Source organism: Eptatretus burgeri, chromosome 9 (assembly GCF_056783735.1).
Source record: "Eptatretus burgeri isolate ZD-2024b chromosome 9, Ebu_testis_v1, whole genome shotgun sequence".
Classification (NCBI taxonomy): Eukaryota; Metazoa; Chordata; class Myxini; order Myxiniformes; family Myxinidae; genus Eptatretus; species Eptatretus burgeri.
Window position 1 is genome coordinate 45,508,194 of NC_140969.1, and position 20,848 is coordinate 45,529,041.

General features: G+C 43.1%; 1 protein-coding gene across 1 annotated transcript in view; it reads left to right on the plus strand.

Moving 5' to 3' along the window:
• RELN (reelin) overlaps positions 1-20,848 on the plus strand; it is a 346,725-nt gene that overhangs the window by 243,089 nt on the left and 82,788 nt on the right. Inside the window, exons 46-48 of the mRNA XM_085894992.1 lie at positions 5,361-5,529; positions 5,617-5,757; positions 12,251-12,428. Coding sequence (XP_085751118.1) covers positions 5,361-5,529; positions 5,617-5,757; positions 12,251-12,428 — 488 coding nt within the window. The remainder of the gene's footprint in view (positions 1-5,360; positions 5,530-5,616; positions 5,758-12,250; positions 12,429-20,848) is intronic.

Consider the following 20,848-nt stretch of genomic DNA (forward strand, 5'->3'; position numbering starts at 1 on the left):
GGCAACGTTGCGGGGACCAGCCGCAGATGTGTTAAACGTGATCGCGGAGCGGATCTTGACCAGCTCCCACATTTGCGAGGCGTTCAGCCGTCGGTTTGGGTTCGCGGCAAACTGTGATCTGGTGCGGGCCCAGCTCCAGCACCGCAGATTAAAGCTGGGTGAGACAGTGCAGGAGCTGGCACAGGACATTTACCAATCAGTCAGGATCGCGTATCGGGACCTTACAGTGGAGGCATGGGACAGACTGGCACTAGAGAAATTTTTAGCTGCTCTTCCGGACCCTGAGGTCCGAGCGCTAGTGGAGCTACAGGATCTACCCACCGTTCACCGAGCGGCTGAGTGCGCAGCCAGGCTGGCCTCGTGGAGGCGGCCGGGTCGGGTGGCCGAGAGGCCATCGGTGACGGTCCGACAGGCGGAGATCCAGGATCAAGGAGAGGGGCTGGGAGAAATTGGCATTACCCAAATGTTTCAGGAAATTTGCCAGAAACTGTCAAGTTTGATAAAGGGTAATCCGGTAGTTAGTGCGCCAAAGCGGCGGGGTCCAGCCCAGCCAATAGAGCAATTTGATTATGGCCGAGGGGGTCCGGAACCGGAAGAGACATTTCACCGATACTCACGGGGGCCTTTTATGGGGAGTTGTTTCCGGTGCGGGCGAAGAGGACACATGCAACGATATTGCCGGTACCCGGCGATGGAGGGACGCTCCAATAGACTTTTAGACTCGGAGAGGGTGAATCCTCCTGCTGAACCGCCAGGTCTATCCGAGATGCCCTTTCATAGGTCGGGTCCGGAGATCACTGTCGGGGGTCGGAGAGACTAGATTGGGCTGAGCATATACGGCCATGCTCGGCTGCTGAGATTGTGGCGAAGTGCCCTCCTTTGGTGGAAAAAAATGAATTGTGGGAAAATTGGCATGGGTTTGTAAGTTCTGCTGGGTTTTAGAGTGACAATCGGGACAGTGGATAATTGGAAACAAAGCGGGCACGAGTGGCTGTCCAATGGCTGGTGCGTGGATCGGGTGAGAAGTGCTGTGTGAGTTGTTTTAAGTGAAGAAGTGAAATGTATGGTGCACACATTGTTTTTTTATTGGGCATGGTGTGGTAACAGGGAAGGTCATGGTCGGTGAAGTGTTAGAAATGCAGGTGTTACTTGTAAGGCCGATGGGGTGGGGGAGTCATGTGGGTTTTGTGGGTGGGGATGATGTGCTTGTCCACAGGGATTGCTGAAGCTCACGGTGAGCGGGAATTGCGACCCCCTTCAAGGCGATTCACCACCTGGTGGCTTATGGTGACAGTGTCTGGAGGCAACTGGGAGAGGGTCTGGTTGGGCGACCAAGACGGGTAGGACCTTGGCGACCCAGGAAGGCCAGAGGAGCCAGTGAGACCCCTTCCAGTGTGTTGTACGGGATGAGAGCTGATGGCTACCAGGGGGGTGGGAATCAAAGGGAGCAGGGCGGAGAAACGTCTGGGTTGGACTAAAGCTTACCTGTGGGCATGGTTGCACCTGAGATGCCCCCATCATCTTGTGGTAACCCACCCCACGACCACGACGGGATTCAGCCTGCATGATTAAAATGAGGACCATGACCTAGAAATGTGATGATGACCATGGTGTGAGTGTTGTGAAGATGTGTGAGTCCCACTCGATCCCGCACAACTTGACAGGTGCAGCAAGGGCATGATGTCCGCATAATTTTGGGGCAAGCAAATTTGAAAATTGGCTCCCCAGGTAACGCTGGGTCTATTAGCATCCACTGGGGGAGGCGGTCAAGTGTAAATATCCTGTGAATAGTATCGTTAAGGCTTAGAGTAGGAATATAAAGTATAAGTGTTGTGTTTTTGTGGAACCTTTTGTTTCCCCTCCCCAGATCACTGGAAGAGTGCTGGGCAAGAGCGATGATCCGGAGGATGGAGTGCAACTTCGCTCAGTGCTCTCATGTGATAAAATAATAAAAATAAAAAAATTAGAAAACGAATGATTGTTTAGGCGAGGATAAGGCCATAAGGGGGTAAGTAAGGTAAGTACATTAAGCAGGATAGGTAAGTTAGCTGCGACTCGCTGCCCATTGCCCCTCCTACTTTATTTTGTTAGGTTAATTAGGTGTGAGTCAGTAAGTGTTAAGGCTGGTACGGTAGCGCCTATGATATACCTTGCAGGAGCTGCGGTACCAGAGGAGGGGGCAGTGTTACGTTTGAGGGGGGGTATGCATTCAAAGGGTAATTAGGATGTTTAATTATGTATGCCATGCTGTTCGAGTTTACCAGGATCTCGATGTAATAAGTAGCAATTCAGTGGTGATAAGTTGTCTAGTAAATGTTCATTTCTTCAAGGGGGGAAATGATAATTGTCACGTAATTAGAAAGGGACACGGGATAGGGTAAGGGTGTCTGCATAAACCCGTTTTAGTAGTCCCTGGAGACTGGCCCTGACGTCACAGGACAGTGCAGCGGATGGCTCCGCCCCGTGATCACGATTGGCGGAAGGCGATGGCGGTGGGCCAATAAACGGCTCGATTGAAGTGACGAGGACAGAAGGATAAAAAGGTTCTGTTCGGGGTCGAAAAGGAAGAGGAAGAAGATCGGGACAAAAACGATCGTGTTTTTTGGTGTGGAGGCTGTTGCGCGGAGAGCGTCCTTGTTGTTGTGCTGATTCGATCGTGTTCTTCATCGTGTCTTGGAGCCTTGCTGAGCCTCGTGCCTCACCTTGGTTGGCTCTGGGGTTCTGCTGACTCGGAGTACGGGGTCGAACGGCGGGCGGACCTGCCTCCCTCTCCTGCTCGCAACTTGGCGCCAGAACTGGTTCCCTGGCGGCTGTGAGCGGACTTGGGCCAAGACCAGGAGGTCGACAGCACCACGGTTTCTCCTGCCCCCCTGACGAGAGCAAGGCCAGCTCGTCCGACGCCGATCCAGGGACAGTTGCGTCCACACCACGGTCCAGCCTGACCACCAGAAATAGCTATGTTTTGTGTGTGTGTGTGTGTGTGTGTGTGTGTGTGTGTGTGTGTGTGTGTGTGTGTGTGTGTGTGTGTGTGTGTGTGTGTGTGTGTGTGTGTGTGTGTGTGTGCTTGGCGCCTTAGAGGGATTGAGAACTGTATATTCATTGGAATTGTCTGTGTTTTTTCCCCACGCCCGATCCCACACCATCCCGTCGAATCGCCCCGGATCCCTCTTCTTGCCGAGTCTTGCTATTTCTGGTAATAATAAAAACAAATAAACATCATCAACTCAGTGAAAAGTGACCCGTGCCACCTTCCTCGTCCCGTTTGCGGTAGAGCGATCAGAACCGCCATGTTTGGGTTATAAATAAATAAACCGCCTCCATCGTTTCGGCTCATTCTACGTTGGCGGGACTGTTCAAGTCCCGTGGACGTCACAATATGTATAGAAACGAGACGACCCGTGAACCCGTTGGGTTCCCGTTGTGACAGCGGTGGATAAAAAAATCATTTCAAAAAAAAAAACAAGATAGCTCCAGCGAACGATATCGCTGAGTTTGTTTGCATTGATCAAATAATCTTGAAGAGAACTTGACTGAATGAGGAATTGATTTTTTAATATATTTTTCGTTGCCCGATTTTAACGAAACTTGATACTGCACACCACAGGAGAATGGTGTATAAATCCACCCCTGGGTGGATTTAGGTGGCCCTAAAATTTTTGCGCTATTGTGTACCATTTTGGCTGTATTTCGGGAACATACATTCATACTTGCATACATACATACTTACATACATACATACATACATACATACATACATACAAGATGAGAGTTTTAGTAATATATATATATATATATATATATATATATATATATATATATATATATATATATATATATATATATACACACAGTATATACAAACATACATCCATACATTGGGACCATACTCTGTGCAGAGTGTTAGTACTGCCTCAGCAGTCTCCTTGGCTATTGGGCACAATCCTGGATGGGTCACCACTCCAATGCAGGATACCAGCAAGCTGGCACTCATTTTGCCAACCTAAGAAGGATGACAGGCAGAGTCAACCACACCTGGTATTAATTCAACAGCCGATGGCGATTTCAACTCAGGATCTTCAGGATCACAAGCCCACCACCCTAGCCATTAAACCAACACCAGGGATAACAATCCACCAACTAATCCCGCAATGAGGCTTAGTCTTTGGGCCTCTCACTCAATCACCGCAGGTTGGTCGGTGGTCTTTCTGTCTTCTACCGTCTCCTCTCCAGCCTCGCCCCCCCTGCTCTCTCTGTGATTTGTCCCCACCACATTTCCACAGGGCGCTCAAGGTCCGCCAACAACCCCCTTCTGGTGAAACTACCAAAATCACGAATCACTGCTCACCTTCACTCTTTCATTCCTCTTTTTTCCCGCCTTTGGAATGAACTCCCTCACTGTATTCATTCCCATTCTTCCCTCCAGGCCTTCAAAACAGCTGTTCACCACCACCTCTTATCATCCCCTATCCAAATCCTCGATCTTTTCTACCCCCGATAATCCACCCAAGCCCACCTCCTTCAAATTCCCTGCTTTCCTTCCTGAAAGTCCCTGTAATGTCCATCTTCTATTCCCCATGTTCCCCATCCCATCCCTCTCCCTTCCACAGATCTCCAAATGTCTCTGTTCCCCACTATTTTGTCCTTCCCACTCCCTCCCCTCCTGTCTCATGCCCCCTTGATGTGCGTTGTGTGTTGGCTCTCACACGAGCTTCGACAAGGTATACAAAAAAAAATAAAATTATTGTATGCACTATACACTGATGCATTTGTTGCTGATACTTCTTACAGATCTGTTTCTGAAATGCTTTTAAGTATTTGGGAATGCTTTGTTGCAGCAAAATGTATTTGTGTCCTTTAAGCAACAATGTATTTCATTCCACATTGTCTGTGATTGTTTTTTTTTGTTGTTTTTTTTACATTTGAGTCTTTGTTTTGTACTTGATGTTTTTCACTAATTTTCACAGGTTATTCTTTGTTTTAATGAATATTCACCTGAACGTGGTAGAAATTTGGAATCTTGTCAGGATGCTGGTGATAACTTGCCTACTTTACACAAAAGGCATCTCTAGGATGTTTAATATTTTAAACATTCACCAGCTATTGCTGGGAGACAGGATACCCAGTTTAACATCTATCTGAGGGAGGGCACGTTTTGTGGTGCAATGCTCCACCTGCAAAGCACCAATCCTATAGTTCATAGTTGGGTCCAGAATCTAACCCCATCTTAGCTCAAAGGGCAGTGTACTACCTCTGCACAATTCTGTCGGAACAAGATAATTCTTGTTTACAGTTATTTTAAAATAAATTTGGTATTCAGGTTTTTGCTCTCTCATTTTTCTTTCCCCTTGTATCCTCCATAGCGGTTGAACTGGAGTTCTCCCTGAATTTTGGCCAAAGCTGGAATCACGTGCGCCAAAATTGTCTACCCACGAGCGCAGACTGCAATATGGTACAGCGGCAAACCTTCCTCGTTTCAGATATGTTTTCACACTGGACCAGGGTCACGCTTCTGCTACCGCCACACACCTGGTGTGTATGTCATGGCAAATGAAGCTCGCTGATGATGTCTTTTCAACACAAGCTTCCTTGCTAATGACAACCACATGCTGTTCACAGGTCCTCGGCTACACGACTGCGCTGGAAGCAGGACTTTCCTTTTGATTGGAGGCAAAGCTGGGCCATTGATAACGTTTACATTGGGGACAGCTGCCTGGATGCCTGCACAGGTCGAGGACATTGCAGTCGTGGTTCTTGCATGTATGTCCCGCAGCATGCACATATTTCTTGATATCGGTTTTCTTATTTTTTGGCCCTTAAATGTTGAAGCGAATAATATGACCAAGTATTTAAATTGGTTTCACAACCACTTGACATTGAGAGAAAAAAGTTGATCTTTCTGAAGGTGTAGTATAATTTGCATTATACCATAACAACCTGAACGAAACAATAGTGCCTGCCATTTTTACGTGCATTTTAGTGCTGTAATGGAGATGTGATGCAGGTATTAATTTCAGAATTGCATTTTTATGTCTCCATTTCCCTTTATTCCTTTCCATTACCTTCTAAAAGAGAAATGGGGTCGTTGAAACCATAAAACGTTGAGGCCAACAACTGGAAATTCTGTTTTATAGCAGAGCATATCATGGTAGCACAACAGCTTCATGCTCTTTGTGACATTTTGTGGAATACACATGACTTGCCAACAACATTATTGACAGCACAGGAGGTCCAAGAAAATGGAGATGCACCAGTTTCATGAAAAATACTTTGTATTGTCACGCTGTCTCATCTCACATTGCATATCGGGTTGTTTTTTGTTGTGTTTTTACAATCATTTTGTTATCTCTGCGTTTACTTTGTGTTTCTAGTTCGGTCTTGCGTTAAATCTTGTGCTAATTGTTGAGTTTCCATTGTCTTTTCATATCGGATTTCCTTGCGGCCTACTCTTCTTCCTGTTTGTGTGCGTGATCGTGTTTATTTGTATTTTCTCCCATCTAATACCATCCCACCGTGTAGACATTTGTATATATTCTATTACCATCAGTTTTAGTTTCTCCACTTTTCCCTCCACCCTCACACTCCTTCTATCCCACTCAATGATACCCTCTGTTTCATGTCTTAAAATATAAAAAAATACCTTTTCCCTCACATAATACCCCACGTAACCACGTGACTTCCTGTACCGACTCTTCTGACGATCTCCCATCTACTTTTGCCAACCCATATTCACCATACACCTTCACAATTTTTTCTTCAACCTTTCCTTCACCTAAACTTACCTCATCTTAAAAAAAAAAAAAATGTATTATTTTAACCTGTCATGTTACACCTCCTGAAAGCATGTGTTTCTCCATCCCCTCTTCTTCTTCTTGTAACTTTCGTCGAACGACCAGCTTCCTTCTGCGTTTGCCGATCCAAATTCACCAAACACCCACACAATTTTTCTACAATCTCTCCTTTACCTAATCTTATGTGATCTTTATCAAAAATGAAATGAATAAATAAATAAAGGTCTCTTAAGATGTTACAGCTTTCTCCTTCACACGTGTGGTTCTCGGTGTTGTATCATAATTCGCCACTCTTTTTCTTCTTCAAAAGGCTGTTTTAAATTCGACCTTTCCTTCATCCCGTGTCTAAAAAGTCCCACTGTTACAACGTTTCTTTTCTCCGTTCTCTTAATTCTCCTTTATTGCATCGCTCACATAATGTCTTTAATCGCATCTCTGACTTACAAATTAACAAGTCTGAAGACGACGATGGTTCACGAGCGGTATTTGACGATGTAGATTGTTTCAGAAGTCAAGGATGAGACAATGTGATAATGTTTGACCAAGTTATAAAAATGATCAACATGATGTGGTACGAGTGACAGGTTATTAGGTGTAAAATGTCGAAAACCCGGTTTCGTTCAACAACTTTCAAAATTTGACCTTTGCATAACATTTAAAGGTCATAAAACAATGTTGTGGACATTAAAATAAGGAAACAGGATACGTGCTATAGCTTAATGGAGTTAGTTCGTCGAAGAAGGTCGAAAACCCGGTTGGATTCCAACAACTCTGAAAATTTGACCTTTGTGAACTTTAAAGGTCAAAGGTCAAGGATTATGACCTTTGGTGCAAAACTTCCTCTGGAACATTCCAGGAACAATATAACGTCATATAGGCTATATGGCATTTCACACTCCTCGGATTATCCATACTTTGATGAAATCAGCGTAAAAACAAACTTGAAGGGTGCGTCACGGGCAAGGTGTTCGAGATAGAGCAAAATGGTTTCAAGACTTTAGGTGGGGAATGACCTCAAGATTATGCATAAAAAATATTGTCATCCTAGCTCTCAAAGTTTGGGTGGTCGTCTGATTTTTATGTCAAAATTCGAAATTTTCTAAGTTCATGACCTTGTGACCTTGACCTTGGGACTAAAATGAAAAATCGAGCTCCATGGGGCTATGCAGGTGCCATTGGGCTAACCAAATACCGAAACATCTGCCAGATTCGACAACCCCCTCGGAGAAGATGGATTTTTATGTCAAAATCGCAATTTTCTAAGTTCGTGACCTTGTGACCTTGACCTTGGGACGAAAATGAAAAATCAAGGTCTGTGGGGCTATGCAGGTGCCACTGGGCTAACCAAGTACCAAAACCCCTGCCAGATTCGACAAACCACCGAGGAGAAGATGCAAATTGAAATCGGCTACACCCTAAAAACACAATTCGCAAATTTCTAAGTTCGTGACCATGTGGCCTTGACCTTGGGACGAAAATGAAAAATCGAGCTCTGTGGGGATATGCAGGGGCCATTGGGCTAACCAAATGCTGAAACCCCTGCCAGATTCGACAAACCCCTCGGAGAAGAAAATTTCTTATGTCAAAATCACAATTTTCTAAGTTTGTGACCTTGTGACCTTGACCTTGGGACGAAAATGAAAAATCGAGCTCCGTGGGGCTATGCAGGTGCCATTGGGCTAACCAAATACCGAAACCCCTGTCAGATTCGACAAACCCCTCGGAGAAGATGCAAATTGAAATCGGCTTCTCCCTAAAAACACGTTTTTTGGGCGTGGCTCTGCCCATAATGGGTGGACCATGCCCATTTTCAGGAAAACACAACTAGATCATGATATAAACCTCCCACCAAAATTTCATCAGGATCGGATCAAAACCCACGGAGCAATGCTCGGGACAGACAGACAGACACAGACAGACAGACACAGACAGACAGACACGGACAGACAGACACGGACAGACAGACACGGACAGACAGACACGGACAGACAGACACGGACAGACAGACACGGACAGACAGACACGGACAGACAGACACGGACAGACAGACACAGACACACAGACAGACAGACAGACACAGACAGACACAGACAGACAGACACAGACAGACACAGACAGACACAGACAGACACAGACACACACAGGCACACACAGACACACACAGACACACACAGACAGACAGACACAGACACACACAGACAGACAGACACAGACAGACACAGACAGACAGACACAGACAGACAGACACAGACAGACAGACACAGACAGACAGACACAGACAGACAGACACAGACAGACAGACACAGACAGACAGACACAGACAGACAGACACAGACAGACAGACACAGACAGACAGACACAGACAGACAGACACAGACAGACAGACACAGACAGACAGACACAGACAGACAGACACAGACAGACAGACACAGACAGACAGACACAGACAGACAGACACAGACAGACAGACACAGACAGACAGACACAGACAGACAGACAGACAGACACAGACAGACACAGACAGACAGACACAGACAGACAGACACAGACAGACAGACACAGACAGACAGACACAGACAGACACAGACAGACAGGCACAGACAGACAGACACAGACAGACACAGACAGACACAGACAGACACACAGACAGACAGACACACACAGACAGACACACACAGACAGACACACACAGACACAGACAGACACACAGACAGACAGACACACACAGACAGACACACACAGACAGACAGACACAGACAGACAGACACAGACAGACACAGACAGACAGACACAGACAGACAGACACAGACAGACACAGACAGTCTGATCAAAGGACTTCTTAAACATGAGTTTAAGAGGTACTCATGGCGAACGCATATGCGGAAATGAAATAAAACAACGAATGCTGACGTCTCTGGGAGTTCATAAGCATTGCAATGTACCCAGTGATTCATGGCTTTGATGAACAGCTTGTTCAAAGTTGCAGCCTGTTCCAAGTCGGCATAAGGTTGAGCAGGTCAAAAAACATGGTGGCTTCAGACCCCAGCAAGGTTACCCAGGAAACGCCTTAAGATCCCAGACAGTGAGGTGGCCAAGGATCGCCTGATGAAGGCTACAAATATATAAGGCCATTAATTATCTTCAAAAGGGGTGTTTTAATTTACCCAAACACCCAATTTTAACTCTTGCACTTTCCTGGAGTTTTTTTTTAGTGTGCATGCAAAGTTTCAGACTACTAGGTTTTATAATTTTGGAGTTCTGGAGGACACACACACACACACACACACACACACACACACACACACACACACACACACACACACACACACACACACACACACACACACACACACACACACACACACACACACACACACACACACACACACACACACACACACACACACACACACACACCACCTTTTATTAGTGTTGATATATATATATATATATATATATATATATATATATATATGTATATATATATATATATATATATATATATATATATATATATATATATATATATATATATATATATACAGTAGACTAGGCGTAAGTCGGCAGCGTGTAAGTCGTCACTTCGCCTAAGTCGGCAGCGTCAAAAAGTCCCGAATTTATCTCATGTTAAATCCCTTTGAATAAAGGGTCATCCCTCTGTAAGTCGTCATCTCTAAGTCGTCACTTCGTCTAAGTCGTCAGATGTTGTCCGTTCCCACGTAATGGAAACGCAAGTAAATTACCACTCCTAACTCGTCACACGGAACTGCTTCCTCGTGAGAAGCCCGATTTCATGGAATCGTGATGCTCGCTCATTGGTTTACACCGCCAGTGATAGGCCATTTATAACTGCGTACACACGTTGATCTTACTGCAGGTAGGACAATAGCGACTAAGCGTAAGCTTACAACTAAAACCTACCAAGAAAAATACGACAGTATCCAGTTTTGCGAGGCAAACCCACTGATGAAGAAAACAGCCATCGCTGAGAAGTTGGACATCAGACGGCAGACATTGAACGATATCTTGAAGAATAAGGGCAAGATAGTTGGACAAGTGGAGTAGATCGCGAGGCCGGTGGTAAGTGTGAAACCCGTGAAATGTGTGTCCTTTGAAGATGTCGATGACGTGCTCATCATCTGGTTTTGGCAAATGTCGGCTCAGCCAAATATTCGGTTTCGGCCGATTCGGCCAAATATTCGGCTGATACTGTCTTTCGGTGGAGGATTGCCCAGACAACATCATGGAATACAATGACCGGTTTGAGTCCTTTCTCATGCACCAGATGCCCAAGAGTTTGAGGCAGTCAAACATAACGGATTACTTCGCGAAGGAGTAAAGGATCGATCGAGCTGAGTGTTGAAGTCCGATCATGGTTTTATATTGGCTTGTTTTGTACATTACCGCACTCACTTACACATAGGCATTGAGTGGTAATCATCACCACGATGACTGTGTGTCATGTAATTTGTCACCATACCATCACCGATGGTATATGAGTTGTCTTACAGTTGTTCATTATCTTTACTTTTCATAAACTGATTCATGAATTCCAACTTTGCTTGATCACTTTCCAACTCACCAATGAACCCCCACCTATGCCCCGAGGATTGTGTTTTCCTTTTGGTACAATAGCCGGCTCTCACACATACGTGTCCAGGCCACGCGCGACTTCATCCTTCACTCCACAGTCATCATGAATGTTCGCATACGCGTAAGTCGTCACTTTTTTCTCGGTCCCGATGGTGACAACTTACGCCTAGTCTACTGTGTATATGTATGTGTGTATATATATATATATATATATATATATATATATATATATATATATATATATATATATATATATATATATATATATATATATATATATATATATATATATGCACTACCACTGGCCCAACATACTTTTCCATTTGCTCAACGTTATCCTTTGTCCCATCATTTTTATGCCATGTGGCTGCCATTGAAGCAATGATGGATCAAAATTGGACCAATGTTGGGAAATAGACGTTGCTTTTCCCAAAGTTCAACCAACATTAAATCCTCTTGCGACCATTCTAACCTTTGCCAACGTTGGCCCAATGTCAGCGTGCTTGCTCGGAAAGATTTGCAGAAAGCCTGGATTTTAGGAGTTTAACCATGAGGGAGTTACTGGAGGAATGCGTACATCCGAGAGTTGTTGGGGAGACCCTTACCAGAGGGAGCTAGACCAGAGGAGATGTGGTAAATAACAGGGAAGTAAAGTAAATGTTTATTGAAGTAAAATGTTTTGTCTGATCTCATTCAGGACTTGTTTGAACAAGTGCTCAGTTCAGACAATTCCTAGAAACTGAACACCAAATATATTTGAACACAGCATTATCTAAGGATTAGCTCCAAAGTCCAACCCTCATACAATCTTCAGCTCCTTTTACTTCCTCATTCTCATCCACATTCTCATCTGCTCATTGTCTTCCCAGCTGTGATGATGGCTGGTCTGGTGTGCATTGTGATGAGCCAACAAAATTTCTACCATCCCATCTTAAAGACAGCTTTAGTCGAAAGCTGGCCCATGATTCCTGGCAGTTGATGGTCGGTGGGCATATCAGCAACCTTTGCGGAGCTGTAGCTTCTGGATCAGCCCTCCACTTCACAGGGGTATGAAGCTCTCGCAATTTTCTATTAAAGCTTCAATTTTTTTTGTTTATTTAATATTGACATATTACTTTGGGTTACCCTGTAGTATTCTCACTGAACCTCTGGTTCATGATGTTTGGTTCAGATTCAAATTCCACATACCATATTAGTTTGTCCTTTCCCTGCTGATGTCCTTGCAATTCATGTTAAAGTACATTGATGTCTGCTAATGTCTTTGTCATGTACAAGCCTACATTATGAGCCTTCGCTCAATGATTAAACAAAACTCAGCCACACGTCAAAGTTTTACAAACGAGATACTCACAGTGGTGCCAAAAAAGTTTAATGAGCTGTATGTACAGTATTAAAAAAAACAAAAAACATTTATACAGTATATTTTCTGAGTAACCTTGGTTACGAAGAAAATCCACTTTGCCATAAATACACTTTACCATGTCTTGGTCTGTTGTGATTATGTTGTTTGAAAGATATTTTGATTACCCCACGTACAATATTGATCTACTACCATCTAAATAAATATTACACTGTTAATAATATTGTATTGATTATTTATCGAGTTTGTATTGAATATGACGTTGCTCGCAAGATCCGTTTCCTGGGGTCTGTTCCATTTCCAATCAGCTTGTAGAGCACTCACCAAGTGGTTGAAGCACTCAAGCAAGCAACCAACGACACCGTTGTCAAGGAACGCCTGGCTTGGCAAGCGCTAGCAAGTTGATTGATAGTGGAACACATCCCTGGTAATTGCAATGGCAGCTATGTTGGTGGACACACAAACTGGCATGGGGACAGTATATTGTACACAATCACTGCTGTATCCTCACAATGTGTCTGTGTTCAATGTACATTTTACGTTTTATCTTACCAAATTTAATCATAAATTGCCTCCGTTCTGTGCCCTGTGTGGGTGTGAAACATGTGGAGATTGTGATTGGGGAGAGAACGGTATAAAACTATTCATGATACTAACATTTAAGACGGACCAAGGTGATCAGACAAGAGAGTAGACAGATAAACGTTGACGATGAGAATGAATTTGGCGAGCATGCGAGAGTCTGTTCTCAGCATTTTGTTTACGGTAAATGTAGTTAGCCCGTGCTCGCGAAGCGAAAAGCGGGCTTAAGCAATCGGTCGTGTACGTACATGTCTGCATTTTGTTAAGAGTGTCCATCGAAAACTGGTTAACGGAGGAAATTTAAACTTTATCACATACTACATGACCATTTGATATAGCACATATTGAGCATACACTGAAAACCATTCGAAAGAAGTCTGAAGACGACGATGGTTCACGAGCGGTATTTGACGGTGTAGATTGTTTCAGAAGTCAAAGATGAGACAATGTGATAATGTTTGACCAAGTTATAAAAATGATCAACATGATGTGGTACGAGTGACAGGTTATTAACTGCAAAATGTCGAAAACCTGGTTTCGTTCAACAACTTTCAAAATTTGACCTTTGCATAACCTTTAAAGGTCACAAAACAATGTTGTGGACATTAAAATAAGGAAACAGGATACGTGCTATAGTTTATTGGTGTTAGTTAATCGAAGAAGGTCAAAAACCCGGTTCGATTCCCACAACTTTGAAAATTTGACGTTTGTGGCCTTTAAAGGTCAAAGGTCAAGGATTATGACCTTTGGTGCAAAACTTCCTCTGGAACATTCCAGGAACAATATAACATCATATAGGCTATATGGGATTTCACACTCCTCGGATTATCCATACTTTGATGAAATCAGTGTAAAAACAAACTTGAAGGGGGCGCCACTGGCAAGGTGTTCGAGATAGAGCAAAATGGTTTCAAGACTTTTGGTGGGGAATGACCTCAACATTTTATGCATAAAAAAATTGTCATCCGAGCTCTCAAAGTTTGTGCGGTCGTATGATTTTTGTGTCAAAATTCGCAATTTTCTAAGTTTTTGACCTTGTGACCTTGACCTTGGGACGAAAATGAAAAATCGGACAAAGACGAGTTTTAGATAATTCATTTTGCCATTCAAATACCGAAGAACCCATTCCATTCAGTCAATTCGCTAGGAGAAGATAGATTTTTAATCCGACTACCCCCTAAAAATGGCTATTTTTTGGGCGTGGCTCCACCCACAATGGGCGTAGCCACGCCCTCATCCAAGAAAACACAACTAGACATTGATAGCGAACACATAACCAAGTTTCATCAAGATCGCATCAAAGTCCACGGAGTTATGCTCTGGACCGACAGACACACAGACATAACGAATATAGTGGTCACTCTGGCTGGCGCTCGTGAACCAATTAGTATCATTTGTAATCGGTTCAGCCTTTATTGTACTTGGCTGGTGAAAAAAGCAAAGAAGAAGAAGACATACAATTTGGCGTTTTAACTATCTCCTGATTTATACTTTAGCTTAGCATCTATTCTGGCATCTTTGTCAGCATTGGTAGTTATGAAAACACTCGAGAACAATAGTAAACGCTACTTTGTAAAGCCTTATGAATGTACTCTGCAGCAGACTTTTCAAAGTATAATTTGTACACAACAACAGAGTACCCGCCCTCCGGATGATCTTGTTCCAGCATGCAGCACCTTCTTCTGCCGCATACCTTTATTTGGGCAGTGTATAGGCAACTGACAGCTCTGCATAGGCAAAAAAAAAATCCAGGTGATGTGCATGAAGAAAAAACATACCTACTGTTTATAATTCAAAACACCTCACTGTACTGGAAAATGTGGGGACAGGAATACCGCACTGAAAATGTTGGAGACTTCTCCCCACCTGGAGGCACCGCTACATGATGCACATTTACATCGATAATTTGTGTCCCCTCCCAAATTGTGGTGGACAGGCGGTTAACACCGATCAGGCCTGGATAGCTGAGTTGTTTTCCTGAGGAGGCAGACGCGTGATCCTCAGGATTATAGTGCGTGCAGGAGGGGCAGGACGCGGCACTGGCGGAGTGACGGAGGCACAGATAGAATAAACGGGGATTTCATGAATAAATTTAAAATAAAATTCATTTATTAAAAACACCTTAAAATATAAAGTATAAAAAAAAACAACTTAAAATAAACGGGGATTTCATGAAAATAGAAATATTTACAACAGTACAATTCAGAATGTAGTAATAATACATGAAGTAAATTAAAGTCTAAAGTCGAGGTGCCTCTACACATGGACTCTGATACAGACAAGGGGAAAACAAAATGAAAGAAAATCCTCCCTTTATTCTGGCACTTGGTCCAGAGATGGTCTTTATGAAACTTTTCAATCAAGGCGCTTTGTCCTGTGTGGGTAGATGCGTCCAAAATGGTGTTGAGCCGCTCTCTGGGCGGGAAACGCACGTGAGGCAATTCGTGAAGCGGTATTCAAAGCCAAGGCTCAGAGACTACCATGCAGCTTCCTCGTCGATCACGCTTGCCAATACGCTCTCTGCAGAATGGCACCGCTCCCTTTGGTGACACACATGAGGCTTCGAGGTCCATCGCTCACGACCAGCCAAGAGTCGATGGCCACCATTTTGCTTCACTATGCGAGCCAATTCGCCTCAGCATGAATACGAGAATCATGCCGTCTTCTTCATGCGTCGAAGGAAAGCCGGCCATAATGCCCGATCTTACAGGCCATCTCCTCTCTCCGTTCTCTCTGACCGCGTCCCTCACACACCAAACTCTCAACCAACAAGCAAACCAAAAAAACCTCCTCACTTCTTCCACCTCCGGGCGTGGTTTGCTCGCACAAAACCCGGGAAGGTGGGGCTTCTGCCTGCTCGGCACATTTTGCTTGCTTTTTGTTATGGCTGTGGTTTTTATAAAAACGCACTTCTTTCATGGCTGACTTGCAAATAAACGTAGGGGAAGGTCACAGGAGGCAATTACATACTAGGGGAACTTGGCCTCAATTCCTATCTAATTAACACAGCACCACCCCCCGTGTGGTGACAAGTAACACTTCATCTGATAATCTCCCAACTTAATTTACACCAAGATATCTCCTACACTCCTAATAGAGTTGTTTGGTCCACGGACCAAACAACTCTATTAAATCCTAACTTCGCTAGGAAATTCCTCCATCGACCCCACAACCGTAACAATAGTAAAGATTTACCTCAAAAGTGTAGATAGATGCAATTACAAATTTGCTGAGTTGGCTCGTGACAAATCCTTCTCAAGACTGCATGGGATAAGTATTCTATGAATACCATCTATTAATTTTATTAAGTTAAACAGAATGACATTTCATTTCATTCAAATGTAATTGAAATGTTAGTCGCACTCGGTACGGCATAGATATAACTTATTTGAGTAACTTCATCATGGGCTGTCATAGCAAATTCTGGAGCCTATGAAAATAAAAAAACAAACACTTCAACAGTCGAAGCAAGAAAGGTCTTCTTCCAAGAACAACTACACTCAGGTAGTTTAAACTAAACAGTGTTGAATGTAAGCTCGTTGTCATAGCCTATGTCATTTAATTTTAGTTTTAATTTGGGACCATGCACCAAGAGATGATATAAAATCTATTACAAAAGTAATACAGTCATTTAGTTTTTCCCAACAAACTTCTGCAGACTTTTCATAGGTCTTTAATGATTAGAAATTAATGGATATGGGTTATTTATACATCTGGGAGAGAGCATGTCAAGCAAAATTCCAGGTGTTGCCATTCAGATCCTCCCCTGTTGTAATTATGAGAAGTACCCAAATGTCATATGAAGTACCCTAAACTTCGTCGTGTGATACATAAATAGGATAAACAAACACCATGACATGTGGAGGCATTAGTATAAGGATGTATGAAGGAAACTTTACAACAGTGAATCATGGATGAATTTATCATGAATAAAGATGATAAAAACACAACTGACTCGACAGGCTAACATGCTCAATGAAGATTCTTGGAAGTAGTATGCATACAAATTCCATATGCAGCCACTGACAAATTAGTTGTAAGCTTTCAAAGCTTTGAAACTCTTGAATTGTTCCATCGTGTAGAAACTCATACCATACACTAGGTACATCACCATGTTCTCCCCCCAATGTAGCCATTGAAAATTATTGATAACTTAGAGCGTCCGCTCTGAGTCTGGGATGTCGGCGGTTCAAATCCGGGCTGAGGGTTCAAATCCCGGCTGAGTTATACCAGAGACATTAAAAATGGTACGTGCTGCTTCCTTCATTGATGTTCAGCATTTAAAAGGATAAAGCACAGACAATCCCCATCGGTTGACATACATGGGGAGGAGGCAATTCCTCCTGAGGAAATGCCCCACTGAGTGCGGTGAGAAAAGTGGCGCCATTGTCGTGACGTCGCTGGTACCGAGAGAATCCCAGGAAGTGATGTCACTTCCCACTTCTCCAAAGCCAGTGGCGGACTGAGGGTGTCCTGGCGCCTGGGAGCAAAACATAATTTTGCACTTCCCTCCTTTCACCTCCTCCCCCCCCCCAGACCCCTAACCCCACTGGTCATAGACATTGGGAAACTATGATCTTTCTATTAAAATTTCAATTAATTGACCATTGACCACTCCACTCGATTCCAAAACAAAGATGAAAAAAAACACGAAAGGACAGTTCAATATTTATTCATTTCTGAGTTAGAGTAGATAATCCCCTATTCTGTATGATGCCAGATGCCCACATGATGCGCCGACGTCGTGAATCTGCCACTGAGAAACCATGACTCGAGAAGGTTCGTGATCAAGTGGTTTGCTTTTTCCAGCCGACACCATGACTGGAGAGGGTTCGTGATCATTTGTGTAGCATTGGTACTTCGCTATTTTTTTTTTAATCAATCTAACACTGAAAAACAAGAGATTTCCCAGGGCATGATATTTCTGCTGATATACTCACATTTGATGTCACATTATCACGCATAACACAAACATCTTAAAGATCCATAATTTTATGAGAATAGCTGAATTCTGGGCGAACTTGTTTAACTGGTTGTGAATTTGGCAGCCCACCCTGGAACCTGGCGCCCAGGGACAAATACCCCCCTCTTCACCCCTCTCAGTATGCCACTGTCCCAAGCTCAGTTGCTGTATTAAGTGTTTGTCTCGTGTGTGTGTGTGTGTGTGTGTGTGTGTGTGTGTGTGTGTGTGTGTGTGTGTGTGCGTGTGCGTGCATGTGTGTGCGTGCGTGCGCGCGCTCCATTACAAGCCTTAGACCTTGTATTAAAATGTTTTTTTCCTTGTTATGGTGTATGGATCGATGTCATTAATTTTGCTAATTTTGGTGATGTAGCACTTTCTCACACCAGGATATTAGTGGGGGGGGGGGGGGGAGTGGACACCTGTAGGATTTTCATGATGAGAAGGTGCCACCTATTTTAATTCATTATCTAGGTACCAAAGTACATGAAAATGCATGCTGCCATTTTTGGAAGTGTGGCAGACGGCAGCCATCTTGGATTTCAAAATGGCCCGTTTTGCCACTATTTTTCGCTTGGTTCGTTTCAATGAAAGTATTTTACCTCAATTTTGAAAGCAAAATGATAGGTTTTCATTGTTGTTAACACTTCAAAATCAATGTAGGTAATATTTTGTTCAAATTACATATGATATCACCCATCCTGAAATTCAAAATGGCCACCAAAAAGTTACAAATTGCATTAAAAATTAAGGGTCATGGTCCGATCAACAACTTCATCCTAACATTGACCCCCGGATTTAACCGGACGTGGTATAAATTTTGATATGCGAAGAAAGCTGCTATTCTTTTCATTGACCCTGTGAAATTGTAGGGCTGCAAGATGTTTAGTTTGGATTTTGTACGCCAAAACTTGCTTACTATTGGTCAACCAATTAGTTTAACCACAGTATTCTATGGGGCTTGCAAATGCACATTTTTAGCTCTCTTGTCAAAACGATTGAAATACCAGCATGAAACTTCACAGGTGGGGTAGAGAGTCAAAGCCATTCAATCAATGTGAAAACTGCATGTGATGAAATCAGACCATCCCCCTTTAAATATTGTGGTAACAAGTGTTATCTAAAAACGATACCTAAAGGTGTATTTCTCAAACTTTTTTGCACAATTAGAGACTCACCTAAGCAACTGGTACTCAGATATGCACGTTCGCTCGTATATAAAACGATAAACACAGTCACTTCTCGTTTGGCACTTTGTTGTTTTAGATCTTTTACTGGTGGTTTGCGGACAACATTGGTAACTTGTTGGGTATAGCATTTCTTGTGATATCGAATGTCAATAGTGTGAGCATCATTGGGGTCGATTGCTGTGTTTAATTTCACACATAACTCGTTATTGCCAGCCTTTCTTATTGCTTCATGGAGATTTTTGCCAGCTTCATCAGTTCGGACTTTAAACAAAGGGTAGGTTTTTGTAGATTTACCATCACAAAAGAAACACACATCACTGTTGTATGGTTTTGACTTTGATCTTGTGAAAGCACCAGCACTGGTGGTTGGATTGGAAGGATCCAAAGGAGTGTGGGAACTTCCCGATTTGGGATTTGCTTTATGAAACACGTGTTGCTCAAAACGTTCTTTGGCTATTTTGCATTTGTCACGGTGACATGTGTTCTGATAACAACTTCTATGCCAAGATGGGCAACTGCTTTAAGGCTGTCTGCTGTTGAATCGCGAAGCCGTCGATCTATTTCTGGATATTCACCATCACGATAGCCTGCACGTCCTCTGATGAAGTCAATAACATTTTGGTGAGAAGTTGGTCTCTTAACAAGTTATTCATCAGTCTTTTGCTGACAGATAATGCAGGGACAAAAAATTTGTTTCCTGCCTTGACGTCTTTGCACCAGGTGGTCCAAAAGCATCCATTTTCCATTAGCAACACAGTAACTGTTGGGTTTAATCCAAGGTGGGTCGGCCCACTAGAAAATTAAGAAAAAGAACAAAACTGCATTAATTAGATTGTTTTTACAGCCTTTCTTTTTAACTTTTTGTAAAACCTTTTTGACAATCTAAGCACAATTAAATACAATTACTGCAAATTACCTTACTAACAATAAGTCGTGGTCACTTTGCATAACATTATTTACAGTATAAACTTCTGTCCAATACCATGTGCATGTCGTACACTTCGCACCGGGTGGTTCAAAGCATCCACACAGTAATCTAAAGGTTTGCTCCAAGGTGGGTCAGTTCACTAGAAAAAAACAAACAAACATAAATCCATAATATGTGTACTGGGGTAGTATTTATGTGTCCATGTGAGGTTATGTGGGTCAGTGATTGGAAGTATTTCTACATGTTAGCATACTGTGTTTTAATAGAGATATATTTTAATTTAAAAGTTATCCAGAGTATCCCATACGGCTTTCCGTAATTACCAATTCGTAAGCATTGTTGACACCTTGTTGGCGTTGTTGCCGTGTTTTATAAAAATACAATTTGTTTAGAATACTATTGAGGGAAGATATGTACAGACATTTTATGTTTATATATTTCAGTCTA